General features: G+C 41.9%; 1 protein-coding gene across 10 annotated transcripts in view; it reads left to right on the forward strand.

Moving 5' to 3' along the window:
• The window catches only part of TLE4 (TLE family member 4, transcriptional corepressor), a 154,920-nt gene extending 137,451 nt beyond the window's left edge, over window positions 1–17,469 (forward strand). For 8 of the 10 annotated variants that reach the window (XM_027549525.1, XM_027549532.1, XM_027549528.1 and 5 more), the window contains 9 exons: window positions 14–146; window positions 518–711; window positions 1,223–1,299; window positions 9,345–9,594; window positions 10,782–11,029; window positions 12,378–12,525; window positions 13,236–13,386; window positions 13,739–13,815; window positions 15,773–17,469. In XM_027549525.1, coding sequence (XP_027405326.1) covers window positions 14–146; window positions 518–711; window positions 1,223–1,299; window positions 9,345–9,594; window positions 10,782–11,029; window positions 12,378–12,525; window positions 13,236–13,386; window positions 13,739–13,815; window positions 15,773–15,880 — 1,386 coding nt within the window. In that variant the 3' untranslated portion in view covers window positions 15,881–17,469. The remainder of the gene's footprint in view (window positions 1–13; window positions 147–517; window positions 712–1,222; window positions 1,300–9,344; window positions 9,595–10,781; window positions 11,030–12,377; window positions 12,526–13,235; window positions 13,387–13,738; window positions 13,816–15,772) is intronic. The other 2 variants (XM_027549524.1, XM_027549527.1) reach the window with 2 other exon arrangements.
• Window positions 17,470–22,140: the final 4,671 nt, after the last annotated feature.

The raw sequence follows: 22,140 nt of genomic DNA on the forward strand, positions 1-22,140 counted from the left end.
CATCTCTTGTTAGAACGAAAAATCTACTACTCCTGTGTCGAAGTCCAATACCCCTACTCCACGAACTGATGCACCCACCCCAGGCAGTAATTCCACTCCCGGATTGAGGCCGGTTCCCGGAAAACCGCCAGGAGTCGACCCGTTGGGTTAGTCAGAAAAAAGTTTCTGTACATATTTATGCTTCCTGTTTTTAAAGAAATTATAGCAATTTAAAGAGTGTAATATATTAAGAGTACAATGATCAGCATGGACTGGCTGTGAGTTTTTTTAGTCCGAATCAAGCACCTAGCACTTACCCTGTCTGACACATAGTAGGTGTTCAGTAAATTAAGACAAATGTTTGAACCTTGATGAAAGCTTAAATGACTTTTGCAAACATTAAAATAAGCTTATTTGAATTACAGATCCTATTTCTTAACATATGTAAGAACGTGTTACTCATTGTATTCATTAGACCTCATTATTATTTCCTGTGTGTGTCCTTGGTTTTTCTCCTCCCTTCTGTTTGGGTCTGTAGCTTCAAGCCTAAGGACTCCCATGGCAGTACCTTGTCCATACCCAACCCCGTTTGGGATTGTGCCACACGCGGGGATGAATGGGGAGCTGACCAGCCCCGGAGCTGCCTACGCAGGGCTACATAACATCTCCCCACAGATGAGCGCGGCTGCTGCTGCTGCCGCCGCGGCTGCTGCCTACGGGAGATCACCAGTGGTATGTTGTGAACTTTTACAGAATAAAAGTATTTCAGAGCTCAGAAAATGGCCATGCGTATTTTTGCCTAGGGTAGTTTTTATAGCTTGAGGTATCTGTGGAGCAACCTGTGCTTATTTATAAATTAAACTGCATGTTATTATATTGTACGATTCATTTTCTTTCATAAGATAAGGGCAGTTTTTGTGTGTAATAGTCCTTAAAAAAAAAAAAAGTCAAACCTACAGAAGTAGAGCAGATAATATAATAAATGTAGTAACCCCTTCAATTGCATCATGAGCGTCAATGATAATAGTGGTTTTTTTTTTTATGTTTGTTCCACCCCCAAGTATGTGACCATGAAATCATGTATATCCTTCTATCATTTCATCAATGAATACTTGTATATTTATCTCTAAAATCACATTTTAAAAGCATCTATTCTCCTAGAATTTGGAAAGGTACTGAGTAGGATGAAATGAGTTAATGTAACTGTGTTTATTTCTGCTGCCTTGCTTGGGAACAATTGTAGGTTGGATTTGATCCACACCATCACATGCGTGTGCCAGCGATACCTCCAAACCTGACAGGCATTCCAGGAGGAAAGCCGTGAGTACCAAGCTCTGTGCCTCGTGTTCACTGTGTGTCTGGGCCCTCACTGGCCCTTTAGACTCTGAGAACTACTGGGCAGTGTTGGCAAGTTCCTTCAGCTTGCAAGGGTTTTTTTGTTGTGGGGATTTTTTTTTTTTTTTTTGGCAGAATTTTTTTTTTTTTTTTTAGCACAAGGCAAGAGGTAATGAGGTGGGGTTTTAGATTTTCAATTTAAAATCTCAAGCTTCTGATGTGGAAATGCAAATTGTTGGGGCATCTCTAGTAGTCAGATCTTCTCTACATCTGTTACTGGTTTCAAGGCAATTCTTTTATTGTCTTGGGGGGAAAAAAGTCATCTTACGTGCAAACCTAGATGCTCAAAATTAGAGCATGTTAGGGAACGACATGCCAAACTTCAAAGGCTAAAAAGAAAGAAGCTCATTTGTGTTTCTGGCAAAGGTGGCTTGCTCAGTTGGCTTCCTGTCCTGTGAACCGGGTATTTGGAGCCTCTACAGTCTCATGCCCCCTCCAGCCATGAAGGTGAAACACACACAGCAGTTGTTCCAGCCTCTTCTTGTATGTTCCGATCTCTCCCATGTGTCATTCCTTATCCTTCATTTTAATCCACTGCACCTAATTTTCATTACTGTCTATGCACAGCTCTCTGCTCTTTGTAGTGCTCACAGTTTATGCTTGTTCAACAAATGATTGAAGATGGGTGCCAGTCTCCTTTCACTGACCTCCTGTTGCTTGTTTATTCACTGCTGTACACGCAGGCATTTAGTTGTCATCCTGTTGTTTCCTGCCTGTCTTCTTTTCCCCCCCCAGTTGCTGGCCCCACAGCATTAAACATGCCTGACCTTGACCCTTCCTTCACTTTCCACCTGATGTTTCATGTTCTTGGCTCTTCCTCTGTAACTTCTCTGCAGACTCTACCCTAAACTTCCCTGTTGCGTCATACACAGTACTGGTTCCATAGCCAGGTTGCTCAGTAAATATTTGACTGATTAATAAGCAAGTCAAGGCAAACTAGACTTTGAGTTCCTTGAGAGTTGAAGGTTTAAATATCAGTTACCATAAAATTCTCTGTGTTTGTGCCTGTTCGGCAAATAGTTGTTGACTGATTGACAAGTCTTGTTGACCAAGAACCCTGGTGTATTTGAAGGTGAAAGTTTGGTCTGTTTCAAACAGTGACTAAACAACAAAGTCAAGGGATTAATTGAATAAACTGAATGCCAACAAGTTTCATATAAACCAGTGGAGATGGAGAGGTTTCTTGAGGGAAGTGGTGTGGTCCGTTTTCAGTACTGTGTGGAGTTACCACTTAGTCAGCAGGCAGGTGTACCCAGAGCTGTAGTGTAACCACTGCCAGGTGAGGTGGTGCATCACCCTTTCAGTAGGGGTGGTGGGTAGCAGGATGGCTAAGAGTCTTTGTTCCTGGAGTTACCAGGTCACACCTAATGCAGTTGGCAAATGACATCAGGAAACCCCAAAGATAGCATGGTGTGTTCAGCGGGGGTTGGGTTCTAGAGTGTAATAGATCCAGGGTTGAATTCTGACTCTGCCGATTGACACTAGGAAGGAACTGACTTTTTGCAGAGTTTCTCAACTTCGTGAGCCTCAGTTGGCTCATCTTTAAAAACAGGGCTGGCACCTCCCTGATAAGAAGGGCCCGAGGATGAGATGATATGATAGAGGTTTAGTCCAGTGTTTGGTTTACAGTGGCTGTTCAGTCACCTGCTGCATCATTTCCTCTTGAGCTTTGCCCAGGTTATTATCAGTTTTTCAATTGCTTATGCAATAGAACATAGTGGGAGGCAGAGATACTGTAAGAAGATTAGACTGAGTATATTAGATCTCTCTTCCTTTGTGTGTGTGTCTTCAACAAGGTACCACGACATACAAATTAGCTCTCATTATGCATATAGAGAGAAATACTTGAAGAGATGATGGAATATGGCTTCTAGATCACAGGATGGAGAGTTGTGACACTTGTGCATGTTTTTCAACAGGAAAACTATCTTTTGTGCTACAACATAAAACATAATAAATCACCTAAAGGCTTTCTTCACCATATACACAAAGGAACTGCTTTTCTTTAGAAGGACTTGAAACATTTGTGCATCTCTCTCCTTGTTGTTTTTTTTTTTTTTTTTAACAGAATAATTGCTAGATATTATCACAAATTATAATTAAATGCATATTCCAAACTAATGAATAAAATAGCATTTACTTGCTAATTCACCTTGGGTCCTCTTGCTTATTCTGTTGAATTAACAGAAGTTCTTCTCAATAAGTAACTGAAATAACAACAGAGTTTAATTTTAACATCAGCTAGAAGTGGACTTTTTTCCTCACATGCTACTTATATGAGGCTTTTATAAATAATACAAAAGTATTCAATTGAAACCGTTGCACTAATTATATTGTGGGAGATGGCATGTGACTTCAGCCATAACAAAAGGTCTCAGGTTTATGGGTTTTAAGCTGCTCACAATACAGAAATTCTTCTCTGCTGTTGTTTTTATTTGTTTTTATAAAGCACGATTTTTCAAAATAGGAACAGTTCCTGGCACACAGTAAACTCTGAAGTTTTATTTGTTGGCTGGTTCACCTTCTAGTGGGTTCATATGCTCCCAGAACCCAAGCTTCTCTCCTACTGAATGCTGCATGGAGTGCAACAGCCAGACCTTTCTTTGTGAATTTAGGGTCTAGTTCAGTCGTATGAGACATCAGATACTTGGAGAAGGTGTCATGAAGTTTAGAAGTGATGAGTGTGATGTTATGGAACTAGGCCTCTCAGAGAGGGAGGAGGAAGTACAGGTGGGAACGCCAAGAACCTTCTAAGCTGTGCTGGGTTTTCATCCAAATATGATGCTCCAAATAAAATAGGATCCTTAATACACATGTTTTAAACAGGTCTATTTACAGATGTCTGAATTGTTTGAAGTATAGTTCTGTCAGGAAGTCCAAACTTCCTTTCTCTTGACCGTCTCCTTTGGAGACCACTCATAGTAGCTCTTTGTAGTTTCATCTGCCGAGAGGCAGAAAGAGAGAGAGACGGGGTAGAGAGGGTGGGAGAGACAGACAGGGGTAGAGAGGGTGGGGGGAAGAGAGAGAGAGTGTGTGTATGTGTATGTATGTATTTCTCTGGCTTCCTGCACCTGTTACTTCTAGCCCTGTATTTTCGTGATTTGTTGGACATCTCAGCTAGGCATCTTGAGCGTGTATTACTTGCAGTACAAATTTATTACATTCACAAAGTGCTTCCCCAGGTTTACCCGGTTTTCAGAGTACTCTGTTCCTTGTTCCCGTGTGCTCAGAACCTGTCATTATTGGCTTCTTCCTCACTTCTCTTCAGTTAAGTCCTATAGAATTTTATATCCACTGTTACTTCTAGTGTGTCATCCTTTTCCTGACCTGGTTCAAGTGCCCCGTTGCCTCTCATTTAGATTATTGGATTAATTATCATCCAATAATTATTGGATGAATTTTGCATTAATAAATATTGGAAAAATTATTGGCTTAATTATTATCTAGATTAATAATTGTCTTATTCCTCCTATCTGTTGTACTTTGTGCTACCAAATTTATTCTGAGTGGCTTTGCTCCTCCTCCTACAAGCATTCTTCAGTAAAATCTATTTGTGAAATTCTCAGGCTAACCTGTACATAGTATGTGTGTGTATGTATGTGTGTGTGAGAGAGAGAGTTACTTTATCAAGCTAGCTCCTTTGCCACTTAACTGTGTTGGGGGTCATTGCTGAATTAGTGAATTCCTGAATTAAAACCAATCCAGGACTTCTCAAAAATCATTTCACCTCATCCTTTTACAGCTGTTCCCTCCAACCTGGAAGGGTTTTTCCATCTTCCTCCCTCTTTGGTGAAGTCCTTCCATTCTCTAAAATCCATCTCCAGTACCATGTCTTTCATGAAACATAAGGTTTATTTTTGCTTTTTGAACCACGACAGAACTTCATTCTTCCATCTTGCACCTGGTATTGTAACCCCTTTTATACTTTTCTCATCATACTTCCTAGATTATAAGCCACTTACGGACAAGGCCAACATCTTACCTGATTTTGTGTCTCGGCATGACATCTGTATCAGAATATGTGAATAAGGAGTATTGATGCATTTAATTAGATAGAGAAAAGAATAGATTTTCAAGCTTGCACCTCTCTCATTTCTAGGAAGGTTGGCTTTCATTACACATTCCAGTACTCTTTGCTAGCTACACATCAGAGTTTGTTGAAATCTGATAAGTATGTACTAGAGCTTTCTTTTTTCCAGTCTTAAGTATCATTTATATATGTGTATTTATTTATACGTTATATATATATTTTAATAGTAAACAGAGGGCTACATTATACCCTTAATGCAAGTAGACTCTTGAAATTCTTAATTCAGGGAGTTCCAGGAACATAGTAGGAGCTCACAGAGAGGTTGGGGAATGTCAAGAATGTCATGTTGAAAAACCTCGAAAGAAATTATGTGCCTGGTTTCTTAACTATTTAAATTCTCAAGGCTCTTTAAAAATCATTAGTTATTCTAGAGGGGAGTGAAGGGATATCTTTTCAAGGAAATGATCATTAAGAATGTATAACATCATCTCTAAACTTGGAATAATCTTTTCTTTAAGATTTACTTAATGACCTCTTAATTGCTAAATCCATTAGCCTTTGTCTCCCCTCAGAATTTCACAGCCTTCCCCTCCTTGCCTGAAGTGACACCTGGCTCTCTGCTGAGGAGACTCTCCACCTGCAGCTCTCCATGGGCTGCCCTTTCATTTACTTCACGTCAGTCATCCTCAGAGCCAATGGCAGGCTTATAAAGGCTGTGCCGCCCTCCCCACCTCCTGTTCCATTCCAGTGTCTTCCAGAACTAAACTCATTCTGCCTTCATGTGAAAACCCATCCCATCTCAAATGTGTGCCTGAGTCTCCACCCCCTCTTCTGCCTTGTTGGGAGAGTTCTCAGGTAATTTAAGACTTTATACTTGGCTTGGGGGCTTCCTCCACGCAGAGGCTGCCGTCATCCTGGATGTCCGTGGTATGCAAGATCAGCCCTTTCATAACCTCATTTCAGGGCTTGGACCACGTCGTCTCTAATGAACTTCTGTCCTCTTCGATATCATTTATCTACTTAATAGACCCCAGGGAAGACCTTGTCATCACTCTCCACTGTGTCACCTTCATGAGCCCCACATGCCATCGAGAATAGCATTCTCAGCCTCTACGCAGCCACAGAAATCTTTGGAATTACAAATCTGTTCCCAGCTTTCTTACTGTCTCTCAAGCCTAGGCTACCAGCTTCTCCCCTAGATTGCCACATTAGTCCCCTGACTAGTTTTCCTTCTTCCATTCTATAGTCCATTCTCATCCAACAACTAGAACGATCATTTGAAAACATGAACTGAATTGCATCACTCCCTGCCCTACACAGAAGTCTCCAGTGACTTCCCGTTCTGCTCAGAATAACAGCCCACACTCCACAACACAGCCTCTAGGCCTTTTTAACATGGGTCCTGCCTATTCCTCCATCTTCTCACTCTCCAGTGAGTGCTCGCTTGCCTCCTCACATGGCTCCTCTGCTAGAACTTCAGATTTGCTGTTCCCATCCTGGCACACTCTCCTCGAGGCCCTCTATATGTGAGACTGGGTCCTGCCTTCAGGCCTCAGCTTGTATACCGTCTCAGACCTCACTGTGCACTTTTAGTCTCTCTTATCTGAAACCTTGTGTGTGTGTGTGTGAGAGAGAGAGAAAGAGAACTGCTGTCTGAGATTATTTATTTATCTGCTTATATATTATCTCTCTTCCCTTCTAGGATGTAGGCTCTGGAGATAGGGACTTTGCCTATGTTGTTCACCTCTGATTCCCCACCATCTGATGGTACTTGGCACATATTGGGCATTTATTTAGTAACTATTTTCTGACTGAGTAATGTAAACATTCTGCCTCACTCTGGCCTTCAGTTGACCATCCTTTCCCTCCTCATACCATCTTCCTTTCTTGGCCAAGGTAATTTAATACCTGCTCTTTATATTGCAGCCCAGTTGCCCCAAATGGGGCAATTTTCCCTGTTCTGTCAAATTCTCCATTGTTCATAGCACTGACCATATGACAGCTTTATTTATGTAAGTATCTCACTGATGCACCAGTGTATCAGCCCTTCAGCCCATCTGCCAACTACCCCAGAACCCAAAATGTCATTTTAGGAGAACAGGGGATATGTGAGGTTTTTTTCTCTTTGTTGCATTAAGTGCATCACGCACTGGGATACCCGAGAAATACATTATTGACCATCTGTGCCCCCTTTGTACGTTATCATGTCTCCTGATTTTCTTTCTCTCTGACTGCTCTTGCTGGGGTCCCCTAAATGTTGTAAGCATTTTCTTAAGTTCTGTATCTAGTCTGCTCATTGCATAATCTGCCCCAGATTTATCTTTTTCTGCTCCTTTAGCTTCAGCTCTCGCCACTTTGTGGATGAGCACACAGTGATCTTTCTGACCTAACCTCTCTTCTGAATCACAGTGCTCAACTTCCGGTTGAGATGTTTGATTCCTCACCTGCCCTCAAGTTGAAGAAAACCATACTGTTTACCTCCCCACATATCTCCCCTTTGGTTATGCCTCCCTGTCACCCTCACTAATGTGTATTGTAGCCTCACTAGTCACTTGGTTCCAAGCCTGAGCACCCTTCTCAGCATCTCTCTCTCCAGGCCACACATCCAACACATCTCTGAGTCCTGCTGCTTTGACCAAAGAAATGTCTTTCTTGGTTTCCCAGCTTCCCACCACTTCCGCCCTCAGCAGTCTGACATCCTGCTTCTCTTCCATATCCTAGTTCTCAGTGTAGTCTACAGAGCAAGAGAAAGCCCTCTGCCCTCTGTCCCCAAATCTTCCACAGCTTTGTCCTTTCTGGGGACTTTCAAGATGTTGTTGATGGTATCCTCTCAGTAATGGGTCAGATTTAGATGCGTGTGGCTATTCTGTAGACTTGTGCACCAAAAGTCTAGAACTAGAAAACTGTTTTGATTTTAAAACTTCCTGAAAGATCTAGGCTCCTATCCTTTGTCTACCCATAAATGCTTTTCCTTGGTATGTCTTTCATAAACTCCTTCCCGTAAACAGAGCACATTCTAAAGCTCCATGCCAAGGAACATGACATCATTTCCAAAGTGGGCTGCTGCCCATGACGTTCCCCGAGACAGGCCCTGCTCCCTCCTGCTCACTGCCAACATCTCGCGCCTCCTGGAACCCAACTGGCATCATAACAGTCTCACTTGTCATCTGTTCCCTGAATTCAGTGCCTTAAGAATAGAGGTGTCTATTGAGGGAGGTGCTTGAACTTAAGTGAACCAAATGCTTTTACAACTAGAGGGTTTTCCCTGGAAATGACTTGGAAATGGAGCTGCTGATAGGCACTAACAGGTGGGCCTCTGGGGCAGTCACATGGGAGGCTTTTTTAGGTTCTGATTCCATTGGGAATTATTGGGATTTGTTATTGTCAGGTCTGATGGAACTTTATCCAAAAGTTTTTATTCTTTTTGGTGGCTCATATGCCATTTCACCATGTAGGCTTAAAGCATTGTCATGCCTTAAAACTTCATAATTTTAGCTTCTGATTTTCATTAGTAAGTCACTTGATTGGAGTGAGGTGATCTATAGGTTAAAATCGTATCAAAGGCTTCTGAATCACCTGAATTACAAGGCAATCTCAGTTTGCAAAGTGACTGGAGGTGTAGATAGTATACTGGGTATTGGTAATCTTATTTAATTCTCTGAGAAGTATAGGTAGCATTCACTCCATTTTAAAGATAGAGACTGTGTCATTACTGATATCATACGGCAGGTAGCGAAGAGCTGACCTGATATTTGATCAGAGACTTAGCTCTATGGCTCTGAAAGTTAAGTTCTTTCCACTATATTCAGTAAATTTGACCTATTTGCAAATCTTAAGTAGCACTGAAAATGTTTTATTTTTCATCTCATTACAGTGATCAGTTAAGTAACATTTTTCACATTCTCCTTTTTCCTGTCTTGTCTCCTTCCCACTGTCTTAGGGCATACTCCTTCCACGTTACCGCAGATGGTCAGATGCAGCCTGTCCCCTTCCCCCCGGACGCCCTTATCGGCCCCGGCATTCCTCGACACGCTCGCCAGATCAACACCCTAAACCATGGGGAGGTGGTGTGTGCGGTGACCATCAGCAACCCCACGCGACACGTGTACACGGGTGGGAAGGGCTGCGTCAAGGTCTGGGACATCAGCCACCCTGGCAACAAGAGCCCCGTCTCTCAGCTCGACTGTCTGGTGAGTGGACATGAATAAACATGTTTTAAGCCTTCATTCACAAAATAGGCTGGATGTACCGACAGCACGCAGATTGATCCCAAGTGGATGGCTATCTTCAGTGGTTTTTAACTTGGCCGCTGTCTTCTTTCAGTTACTCCGGGTAGATTCATCTGGTTCTTCACATGTGGCATGCACTCCAGTACAGTTTTCATTCACCCTGCCCAGTTCCCGGGAGCAGGCAGTTTACTCGTCTTCCTGTCTGATTAAAACAGTTAAAGAAAACTAAGACAGGACTTCCTTGGAAGTCCAGTGGTTAGGACTCTGCCCTAGAGGGATGGGTTCAGACCCTGGTTGGAGAACTAAAATTCCATAATGCCACTTGGCGGTAGCCAAAAAAAAAAAAAAAAAATACTAAGAGCCCATGGTGGTTTCTGTGAGAGTGCACCCAAGTATCAAAATCTGTCACTTCTGAAGACAAGTAACTTAATGCTTTGTGTGATAAACATTAGCTACCCCCTTATCTGTCTCATGGGTATTTGTCCTTCAGTTAAGAAATTTCAGTTTGATTTTCTTCCTTGGATAAACAGGAGAATTTTTGCAGCAGCACAGAGCTAGATCAGTTTACCATAGTTACACAAGACTCCCGTAACCTCATGAGCTGAGGACTTGTCTTTTTCCTGTCACTTAACACACCTTGATCAAGCCTTTCCTCTGTTTGGGTCTGCTTAATCAAGCCCACAATGTCCCTTGGCCAGGTAATGCAGGGCCTGGCGATCGGAAGGGACTGCAAGGTGTCTAAGTCCTTGGCACTTTCTTGGAGGCAGAGAAGCAGGGCCTTTCAGCAGCCAGATCACTGTACCCAGTTCCCAGGCCTGGCTGCTCCAGGGTGGTGAGGGCTGCTGAATCTGTGGGTGCAAATGACTCTGGCAGCTGGTTGACTTGCTGATGGTGGGAGTGGGTCTAGATCTTTGTATTTTCATGCTAATTAAGATTAAATATCTCAGTACTAAATTTTGTAGATCAAGTTTAAGTACTTCCTTAATTTCATGTAATTTGCTAGCATTAATCCACTTTATCATTGTCATAAGTGAAAATGGCTCATTAAAGCCAGGAGGGAACACAATACTTTTATGGATTTCTGCTCTCATGTTAATGCTGTTTTCCTTTCCTCATGAGTAACCTCTTGATGGGTTTTGTCTCTACAGAACAGGGATAACTACATCCGTTCCTGCCGATTGCTCCCTGATGGTCGTACCCTAATTGTGGGAGGGGAAGCCAGTACGCTGTCCATCTGGGACCTGGCAGCTCCCACCCCGCGCATCAAGGCAGAGCTGACGTCCTCAGCCCCCGCCTGCTACGCCCTGGCCATCAGCCCGGACTCCAAGGTCTGCTTCTCGTGCTGCAGTGACGGCAACATCGCTGTGTGGGACCTGCACAACCAGACGCTGGTGAGGTGGGTCAGCAGGATCCCTCGCCAGGGCCGAGGACTTAACTGTGCTGTGTGTGTGTGTGTATTTTCAGAAAGATGAAATACAACTATCTTTACTCAAAATTGTTAAGAGGAGAGAGCCATTTTAAGATACCGTAAAATCTTGTTTTCTGTACCATTTGAACTTTATTGGATAAGGGCTTCTTGTTTCTTTTTTTTGAATTATACTAAGCGCATCCAATTCACATTTTAAAATACGAGGTTGATTTTACATAATTAATACATGTAAGGTGTCCATGAGCTCATTAGACACCTATAATTTGCCATCTGTGCTAACAAACCATCCTTGTTGATAGACACTCATTGAGAAGGTTCACCGTGTGTGGCTGTCTCCTTGGTGCCATGTGTATCTGACACAGTCTTTCTTTTTGACAAATAATCATTGAGCTTCTACCCTGGGCCCAGGCATTGTGTCTGGTGTACCTCACCCTGAAACTGTGTAGATAATCTGTAGTCCCATTTTTCAGGACGAATAGAAGTAATTGTATTTGTGTAGAAATGAGGTGATAAAGGATTGGCATTGATAAGAAAAGCCCTAAAGCACATGTGATCTTCAGGTGTCAACACCTGAGAGAACAGGAGACAAGAGGAGTGAACTGCTAAAGGTTTCTGCGGAGATTGTAATGGAGGCCAGTGACAGGGTGAAGGAAAAGAGACCCCTGCTGTCCATCTGTAACTTATTTTGCAGGATGCAACTCTGAATGATTCTAAAAACAAAGTAGTTATCACTTTTTCCCCTTTAGGGTAAGGCTGTTATGAGGAACTGCTTCTAATCCCCACCCCAGCACCCGTTTCTTACACATTTTATATGCTCCTGGGGCAGCCTCCTATGTTGCATTGTTGCTCAAGGGCAGAATTTGTCCTGCCCCTTCCTATGCCCCTCCCCAAAGCTTTCAGAAGGGAAAGATCTCCTACATATTCCCACCTTCTCTCCTTCCTTCCTATCCCAAGGATAGAGTAGGTCTCAGATCATATCTTTGATTAATTCATATTTATGTAGCTGTGTTCTCTTGTTTCAGATGGATATCTTTTTCCTATCAGTTATTTCAGTCATGTTTTAGCATATGAGTAATTTGAAGAGTACTTCCTAAGTTTTCATAAATAAAAAGTGCAAGAGATTCAGCATCTCAATTAAACTTTAATCTCTCTACATAAATGCTTTGTTATTATTTTGAATAATAGAACACCTAATAAACCGAAAGGAAATATACCAATCAGGCCTGCAATGAAACTGATGACTAAGGAATTTTAAACTGAGTTCACCTAAAAACTTAAAAAGTTCAAGGACTTTTCTCCATGTTGGCATCTTCAGGCAATTCCAGGGCCACACGGACGGGGCCAGCTGTATTGACATCTCTAATGATGGCACCAAGCTCTGGACGGGTGGCTTGGACAACACGGTCCGGTCCTGGGACCTTCGTGAGGGGCGGCAGCTGCAGCAGCATGACTTCACCTCCCAGGTGTGTACTCGAGCACGTGCCATCTTAGAGACTGGGTTGTGTGAGATATATGAGAGACTTGAGCAGCTATTCGTTTACCATGTGACACGAGTGGTAAAGAACCCACCTGCTGATGCAGGAGACATAAGAGATGCGGGTTCGATCCCTGGTTGGGAAGATCCCCTGGAGGGAAGACATGGCAAACCCACTCCAGTATTTTTGCCTGGAAAATCCAATGGACAGAGGAGCCTGGTGGACCACAGTCCACAGGGTTGCAAAGAATCGGACACGACTGAAGTGACTTAGCACACACATATGACTTTGTGAGATATATCAGAGACTTCAACAGCAATTCCTTTACCATGTGACAGTCACTTTTGACGCTGAATTAGTTAAGAAAAATTTTATTATTGTCAAAGTACAATGGTATATATTTTATTGACAGATTTTTTAAAAAATTTCATTTATTACAAGCTTTTTGCAAACTTTTATTTCAATAACCATTACTCTGTAGACCTTTGAATTTCTCACAATTGATTAGTAAGTTAGATTGTGGACATCTGACTCATTACTTGGGGTTACACACTTGCCTTGATTTCTTCCTGCACAGTTAACATTGTCTTGATGTCTTTCACCATTTAAGTAGTATCCCCAGAGGAAGCAGTGCCTCGCCTCCCTGTTAAAGGAAGTACATCCTCTGTAGCCACCATCGTCACCTGTTTCCATTCTAGATCTTTTCTCTGGGCTACTGCCCGACCGGAGAGTGGCTGGCTGTGGGGATGGAAAACAGCAACGTGGAGGTGTTGCATGTCACCAAGCCCGACAAGTACCAGCTCCACCTGCACGAGAGCTGCGTGCTGTCGCTCAAGTTTGCCCACTGTGGTAAGCAAGCCCCCGTGTCCACCATCTGCCCTTCTACCTTCCTGCTGCTTTGTTTCAAGTCTGGTCTTCAGTTCATGGATGTATCCCTTCTCAGAATTCTGTTCCTTTCTCACACATACCTACTTCCCTAATACTATGTCATTTTCTGGTATCTGTCTACTTCATCCCTGTCCTAAGTATAAATAACTCATTTATATAATGTGAGAGTGGGCTTTATCTTGCCAGTGAAAAGAAACTCTTACTTGTTTCAGATGAGGTAAGTTTTCTGTGTATCATTGAAGCTCTGTAACACAAATCTTGGGACTCTGACAAAGTAATAGACACTGCCTTTTTTGAAACCCTATTTCTTTAGGCAAATGGTTTGTCAGCACGGGAAAGGACAACCTTCTGAATGCCTGGAGAACACCTTATGGGGCCAGTATATTCCAGGTAACGCTTCGCATGTGTAGCCTTCACTCCCAGTGTGCTCACCGCATGGTGCTTGGTGCTGTGTGGTTCTCTCTCCTGTTTACATGTTAGAATAGAAGTTTCATGTCTTCTCTGAAATTTTATGTTTTGCACTGTGGCTTTTAAAAATTTTGTGTAAAATTTGAGCATTTTGCTTGAATACTAATTAGCATGTTATCAATATTTCTGTCCCCTCTACCCCAAAAAGAGTGCTAAAATTTATTAGGAAACTAATAAATTTGGACTAATTTTATAAACTTTTATTCTTATTAACTCAGTAGTACTTTGTGTAGTTTGTGGGATTATTTGTAGGAGAACTGGATTGTTGGCAGGATACACACGTACAAGCCTCATCTCTCTTGCTAGTATGTGAAAATTTCATAAGCAAGTCAAAGATTACCTTTTTAACCTTATGTATTTGGGATGCTCTTTCCTAGGTGGTTTTAGGAATAGCGTAATAGATTTGCAGCCTTCTTAACCACGTGGTATTAAGTCATCACAGAGGAGATTAATTAATTTGAATCTAAAACTGCATATATTGAGTGAAAGTACTGTGTAAGATAATAAAAATAGCATATTTTTGCTGTTTTGAAGTTTATAATGTAACAGAGTGGTTTTTGTATCATAACTTTTGGATGGTCCCAACCGGCACTTTTTTAAAAAATGTATTTAGTTTTGGCTGTGCTGGATCTTTGTTGCTGTGTGCAGACTTTGTCTAGTTGCAGTGTGCAGGCTTCTCATATGGTAGCTTCTTTTGTTGAGGAGCATGGGATCTAGGCTCGTGGGCTCGATAGTTGCGACTTTGGGGCTCTAGAGTGGGCTCAGTAGTTGTTGTACACGGGTTTTGTTGCCCCGAAGCATGTAGACTCTTCCTGGACCAGAGATCGAACTCATGTCCCCGCGTGAGCAGGCAGATTCTTAACCACTGGCCTACCAGGGAAGTCCCCAACCAGCACTTTTTTGAAATATGAAAATATTTTAAGAGTATATCTTTTTGTAATAAGTGTGTTATATCTTGTATCTGCTGGTTTGGGAAATAAAATGTATTTAATACAGGTTGCAAAGTGAAAGTTTGGGAAGTGCTGGTAGTAGGTTAGCATCTACAATCTACATGTCAAACATTTATTTTTTTTAACTATTCAAAGCCCCAGTAAAATCTTGTGGGATTTGTTTATTTAGCACAGTTAAAAGTTAACTGTGAATGCTTTGCAATTGGTGTAGTTGGTGTACTTGAATGTGGTACTGGAACTCTATGAGGGATACATTTTTTCTCCTAACTGTTGAACTCACTCCCACTTGCATATTTACGTTCTGTTTTTACATGAGGGTCAACTAGGATTTATATTAGAAATATTTTTACATTCCCTGTCTCAAAAAAAATAGTCTTTTCAGTGCAGTTCCCCCTTATTTAACCTCATCTGGACTCTGAGACTCCCCTCTGAGGTGACAGATGGGTAAAATAGGGCCAGACAGGTTAAGTGATGTGTCTAGTGTTCTGCAGCTCCATCTACACCCAAGCCATCTGAGTGAAACTGAGGGTTTTCATACTGAGAACACTGCCCTTAGCTGGAGACCAGGATTTGAAGTAAAGCCTTCCTTCATCAGCAGGGGGAATTGTACCATGGACTTGCCTGGCGCTCAGTGTCCCCGTCTCCGCACCACTCCCAACCCCTCCCACCACCTCCTACCCCCACCCACCCTCACCCACCCTCCCACCCCAGTACAAGAGCCTCCAGACCAACAGAGGGAAAGCACCTGGCTCAGCCGTTTTAAGAATATACCTTAAAGGGACTTCAGGGACTACGTTTTCTCCTTGGGCTCCTATTTTAGTCAAGGGAACATGCTCTGCTTCTTTTTGCTCTGAGTCCTCCAGTCCTGCCTCTCAATATTCATAGGTTTTTCTTTCAGTCTTTAACGTGTTTGTGTGTCTCTTTCCCAGTCCAAAGAATCCTCATCGGTGCTCAGCTGTGACATTTCTGTGGATGACAAATACATTGTCACTGGCTCTGGGGATAAGAAGGCCACAGTTTATGAAGTTATTTATTAAGGACAAATCTTCATGTGAAATGGACTCCTTCTCCTTGTAGCACTTTTTTCTCTCATCCTTCTGTTCCCCCGCATCCAAAACCAAGGATTTCCTATTACTCATTGCAGTTGTGGAATCAGCCCCTCCTCCCCCACTTCCTCCCTGCTATTGAATTGTGAATACTCATTAAGAACCTGTGATATCAAAATCTTCAGCTATCTACTTGGAAGATCATGGATAACCCTACTTAACAGTGAAAGGAATCTTTAATTATGTATTATATCTGTAATATATTTATTTTGTTTAAAGAAGGCTTTCTAACAATGACTGACTAAATAAAGCTGTCTGTTCCTGCATTGGTAATGAAGATGCGTTGTACTTGATACCCATCCCCCCCTTTTTTTGGCAAAGGAGGGGAAAGGAAGGTTTAAAATAACTGATTAAAAATGTCACTAAATGTAGACTAATGACTGTATAGAGATGTGAAATGTATAATTACATATGGAAGCAATATGTTGCTGTGTTGTTAGATTTTTTTGTTTTTGTTTTTACATATTTTAAAAGATGTTTGGAAATTTAAACCATTAGAATGTGACAGACCACATCATATTCATTTGAGTCTATTCAGACAACTTTAACAAATATATCTATAGCTTTAGATTATATTCGATAAAAGTACTTGGACTTTTTCTTTTTTTTTTCTCTTTTTTTGACTTGTTGACAAGTGTCTTTGTAATATGTTTTTAATTCCTTTTTTATTGTATTATAGACAGATGAACAAATTAAATTTGGCCTCAAAGGGAGAACTTAATCCCTTCTTGATATTTTTGCCACATTTCTTTGCAAAGGGAGATGTATGCCTTTGGGCAGTTTTGTCTACGATAAATTAGGGGCTATTTTTTGGCATGTTCTTTGGGAATGGCGCAGATCCAGGGGAGGAGTCCTCCCACTGTGCAGGTCACGTCTTTTACAAGACAAGGACAGCAGAGGAGGATTTGCAAGGGCCTCCCTCTGAAAGCCAGGAAGAATGGACTCTCACCTGGGATGAGGACTTGCTTTCTTTACCTCCAGTTCTTTCCATGTCTTAGTTGGATGTCCCTGAAATGGACACAGACTGTGCCATTGTGCCGGAAACATTGTTGTTATCTTTTATGTTGTTGTTGTTGTGTTAAACTATGATATGTGACTTCTTTTTTTAATTATTATTATTTTGTTCGAATGCTTTAAAAAAATCTTTTAAGTCTGTGGATCTGCTGATGTACAGTGCCTTTGCTGCTATGGATCAAAATCAAGAGAACTGTGTAGATAAACTTTATTGTATAAGTAGAAAATTACTTAATTTCATACTAGAAATGGATGGATGCTGCAAGTTGAAACGGACTGTCCATTGACGTTCCTAGTGTGGTAGCAGAAAACGAAATGGTGTCTTAAGTGCTTAGTGTTTGATGTCATTAACAGTTTCGTAAAACTCTACAGTGTAGAAAGATTTTGATACTAAACTGTGCATTGTACATAGTTCTAATGCATTGTATTGACCACCAGTACTTCTATAATGGTAGATTGTTTGTGCATTCAGACTTTTAAGCATTAAACATAAATAACTTCTAGTATGCTTATTTCTAATTCTTTGTTTTGCTGGCTTTAGTTTTTTTTTTAACTGTGCCACTCCTTATATATATTAAGACTTATAGTTTTATTCAAGGGAGATTGTTGTTAAAAAGTCACGTGGGCTTTTTATTGTTGCTCTTTTAATTCTGTTTTTGTTTTTACTTGAGAAGAGCTAGAAGGGAGAGTGGATAGAAGTTACTGATGACAGGTTGCTACCAAATATTTATTGACTGCCTCTTTAGTTTGTCAAAAAGTTGGCTTGTTACTCAAAAGTCTTGATGTCTTAGAGCTGTACTGTGCTGTGCTGTTCAGTATGGTTACCACTAGTTTGCCATTTGTGGCTATTTAACTTTAACTTGATTAATATTAAAAATTCAATTTGTCTGTCATACTAACTACATTTTAGACGTTCAGCTTGCCACATGTGCCTAATGCTATCATGTTGGACTCCATAAATTTGTAGGACATTTCCATCATCACAGGAAGTTCTGTGAGACCAACAGTGTTTTAGAGTTAGCACATGCATACTATTTCCAGCCTTTGCGAAACATTTCCAGCATGATACACTGAAGTCTTTGAAAGCTTAAGATCCCTTGGGCTGCTCCTGGTTGAGTGTGTGAAGCTTCAGCATAAGAAAGCACTTAAAGAATTCTAAACTTTGGGACTCAAAAACCTATCATTTTATAGATCCACTGGGTAGAAAGAAGGCTGAAGATTGGGAGCCTCATGGTGGTCTGGAGTGTCTCAGTGATTGAGCTGTATGAGGTATTGAGTGGTTAGGTGCTAAGAACTCAGCAGTGTTCATTGTGGAAGTAACACTTTAAATGTGAGTGCTGTGAGTGCTGCTATATCAGATATGATAATGTTTTAAAGTATTCTTAGCTTAATTAGTTATGTTTATCCTTAGTAACATTTCTTTAAAAGTAATAGCGATTTTTTGAGTAAAAGAAAAATCATTTTGGCACAAATAATATGACACTTGCCTACTGTGTTGACACTTGTAGAAGAAAGTGCTTGCCTCAAGCAGTTAGAATTGTTGTTTGGTGCCTGGTGGGTCAATCTGTGATGCCCTTCAATTTTTCTCTCTATAGAGAGCCAAAGCACTGGCCCTTATACTGGATTAAAAATTGAGATGAATAGATAATCAATCCTAGTTTTTAAAAATAAATGGGCATCTTTTTTCTCATTGCTGAGGTTTTATCAGACTAGGTTTTAAGTCTCTGATACCAGTCTCAGGCCTAGATTGACTGCACAGCAGTCTTGATGTTATTGATGTTTTAATTACTTGGTCTTCCATAGTTTTTACTCCACATATGGTCTTGAAAGGTCTGAAGAACGACAAAGATAGAAGCACCCTGAACCAAGGAAAACTTAGTTTGAATGAAAGAAGAGAATGGTGTATAGGACTGGAAGGTTGACTTACATAGAACTACCTAGAAATAAAGAAAATCCCAGATTGAAGACCTTTCAAGACTGGCAGGTCAAACATAAAGTGATAGATGCTAGTATCTTCAGGTTTATGCAGATAAACACTTCCCTTGTGGGCTGCTACTTTTCTGGCTTTGTAACCAGTGAGCTGCGAAAGATATCTTTTATCTGGGGATGGTGTGCGCTGAAACTAACCACAGGCTTATAACACCTGCAAGTGGTTGGTATTCTGCAGCCATGGGATAGCTGGAAACCCAGTTTCAAGCTGTCTCATAACCACAAAATCCTGGGACCCCACAGCCGAGAGCAGGAGATGCTGACAGCACATTCACAAGGCGGCGTTGTGGACAGAGGCACAGGACACAGCAAGACTTGGAGTAGCTAGACCACCAGCAATGCCCTCCGCTGTCAAGACAGCCAGTTTTGTATCCTCAGTGGAACACTCTTGGACTGGCAGCATATAACTTCAGGGATTTGTCAACTGATATTTTCATCAGTTGTAAGGAAATTTGTACTGGAATTCCTTGCCTGGCATTAAGTAAGTTAAAGGCATTAAGTTAAAAAATTATAAAGATGTAGGTACCAAAAGAAATTCTTTTGACATTCTTGGGTGTACATTTCTATAGCTGCCAGCTCCTGGGTAACCTATAGAGTGATGTCAGCGGTGAGCCTAGGGTCCGACTACCCCTCAGTTTCCCACTGGGGCATCAGCAGCAAAAGTAGTCTTGCCACAGTCTGTTTTTTGTTTGTTTTGAACTAATTGCGTTTATCTGCCTTTCAGTTCAAGCTTCCATTCATAGCTGACAGTGGAAATACTTTTATTTTTAACAACCCAAGCACATCAGAAAGCCTCTCATGTGTCAGAACATTGTAACACCAGTGCTGTTCTGGTGGTAGGAACTAACTTGCCTTATAAGCTGCTGTGAACATTGTGTTTTAGTCTTGTTTGGGTTTCTGGCAGTGAGTGACAGAATTTTTTGGGTCCCAGATAGGAACTAGCAGCAGAGCTGAGCTCTCACTTACCTCTCCCCAGGGAAGGAAATTCTCAGCTGGGATCTTAGCTCTTTGGCCCACAGGGAAGGAGAGTTCCCACAGGGCTGCCTTCAGTCCAGAGAAAAAGCACAAGCAAGTGTTTTTACCGAAGTCGCTCTGGCTGATCTCACAGCAGGCCTAGACAGGCTGGATGCTGATTTTACACAAAAGGGCACAGAGCTTCAGAGGAAAAAGGATTTTCCCAAACTCTGTCTTCCGAAGAAGATAAGTCACTGTGAACCCCAAGGCTCTAGACTTGGACCTGGGGCCACCGCCTAGTGGGGCAGGTGGGAAGGAGGATGGAAAGGGTGTCTTCAAATGGGCAGGAACCTTGCTGCTCTTTGTCCCTTTTCACATGAGTTAACCAGCCTGGAGACTTGTGCATCACAGCCCATCTTTAAAACTCCTGGAGCCAATCATATATTGTCTGTTGAGTTCCTGCATGTGAATAGTCACTGTCACTGGGTACATGAGGCCAAGACCCACTGTGGGCTAGTAGATTTACCCATGCCTGACCCCGATATCTTACTGCCTCAGGCAGGAAGCCCCAGCCACCACCGCTGCCCCCACCCCAGTTAGACTTGACATTGTGGTTTGATGAAAATATTTGGAACTAAGAAGTTTTCTGTTCTTTTGGCAGAAAACTTAAACTCACATAAAAGGGATGATTTGTTTGAATTGGGTGCAGCAAATAAACACACATACTAAAGGTACATATGAGGTGTTTGGGTGTTGGGAATTTAGGCAGTAATTTTTTTGATTGTGTTTACATGGAGCCCAAGCTAATTCCCAGTGGTTTCTAGGGACCCATCATTTCTCCCCAGACCTAGGTAGTAGTTGGCCATTTCTCAGTCTTACTCAGTGCCCCCATAGCATCTTCTAAAAGAAGCTACCATAGGTGGTACCCTGGCCATGTTTTATGTGGTGGAAAAAATGAGTGGAGTTAGATATTTTTGTTCTTCCAGGAGGCTGGGAAGTAGCAGGAGAATGAGTTGGTGGTGGGAATTATGTCAGAGAAAACTGTCAGGGCAAACATGTGCCCTTCCTCTTTGTGGACCAGCAGCACATGGACAGGGCAAGACCCCATCAGGAACCACCTCGAGGAGTGGAGTGAGATCCCCGACACCATGCATCGAGCACAGAGTCTTCCCTAAAACAACTTCCCATTATTTGAAGAACTTCAGTCAGACACCTCTGTGCCCCGAAAGAGTTCTGCTTCAGTACTACTCACCTTGTTGTTTATGGATCAAGTCTTAGCATCACGCATCCAACTCAGGGAAGCCTGGTGCTGCCAAGAACAAAATACCACCCCCAAAGCCTGTTCACCTTTCGCAGATGACTGAAAACAACATTTACAGGATTTGTTGAAGTCATCTATTAAGCTTTGCTCTTCAGTCTCCTGCAGACCCGCATAGCCCAGGTAGACACTCAGTGTTAATGAAATGTCATTTCAGATTTTATGGCTGGGCCAGGAAGTTGACAGGGTTTCCAGGCTGAGGGTCAGTCAACATTACTGCATGCACATGTTAAGGCCTCAAGTTCTTTTGTCAACAAGAACAGCCTCCTGGGTGCAAGGTGGCAGTTGTGAAAGTTGCTCTGAGAGGACAGAGGCCTTGATTCACAGGCACCTGTTCCTGAGCGAGTCTTAAAAGCAAACCATAAAGTGCCCCTAGGGAGAATTTTAGAGTGTTCAAGCTGCCTAAAATGGGAGGATTTACCTCCAGCCCCTGAAGGGCAGTGGGTGTGTGTTCACATCAAGGGGCTCAGGCCCAGGTGATCGCCCTGGACCGACACCAGCTTTGCAGACTTCCTCATGTGCAGGCAGCCTTGAGTCAGGAGCACCAAACGGACTTGAGTTCAACACCTACAGACTTGTGGCAGATGGCATCTCCACCCCATGACCTTTTGTGTTTGTTTGAATATGTCTTTTTCTAGCGGAAGATTTGTTTTCACATGAGTTACAACAGCATTATGGTGTCTTTTTCCTAATACATGCTATTAGATTTGTGGAATTCATGCAAGCCTTGAACCTAGATCCCAGACCTTCAAGAGTGAATAAGATAAGGCAAGTTGGTGTTGTTCAAGCTTATAAAGGTTTTATCTTTTTTCTGTTCCTTTATTGAGATATAATTGACACATAACAGTGTAAGTTGACAGTGTATAATGAAGTGATTTGATACACATATAATGTTGCAAAATGATTACCACAATAA

The sequence above is a fragment of the Bos indicus x Bos taurus genome, chromosome 8 (genome assembly GCF_003369695.1).
Source record: "Bos indicus x Bos taurus breed Angus x Brahman F1 hybrid chromosome 8, Bos_hybrid_MaternalHap_v2.0, whole genome shotgun sequence".
NCBI lineage: Eukaryota > Metazoa > Chordata > Mammalia > Artiodactyla > Bovidae > Bos > Bos indicus x Bos taurus.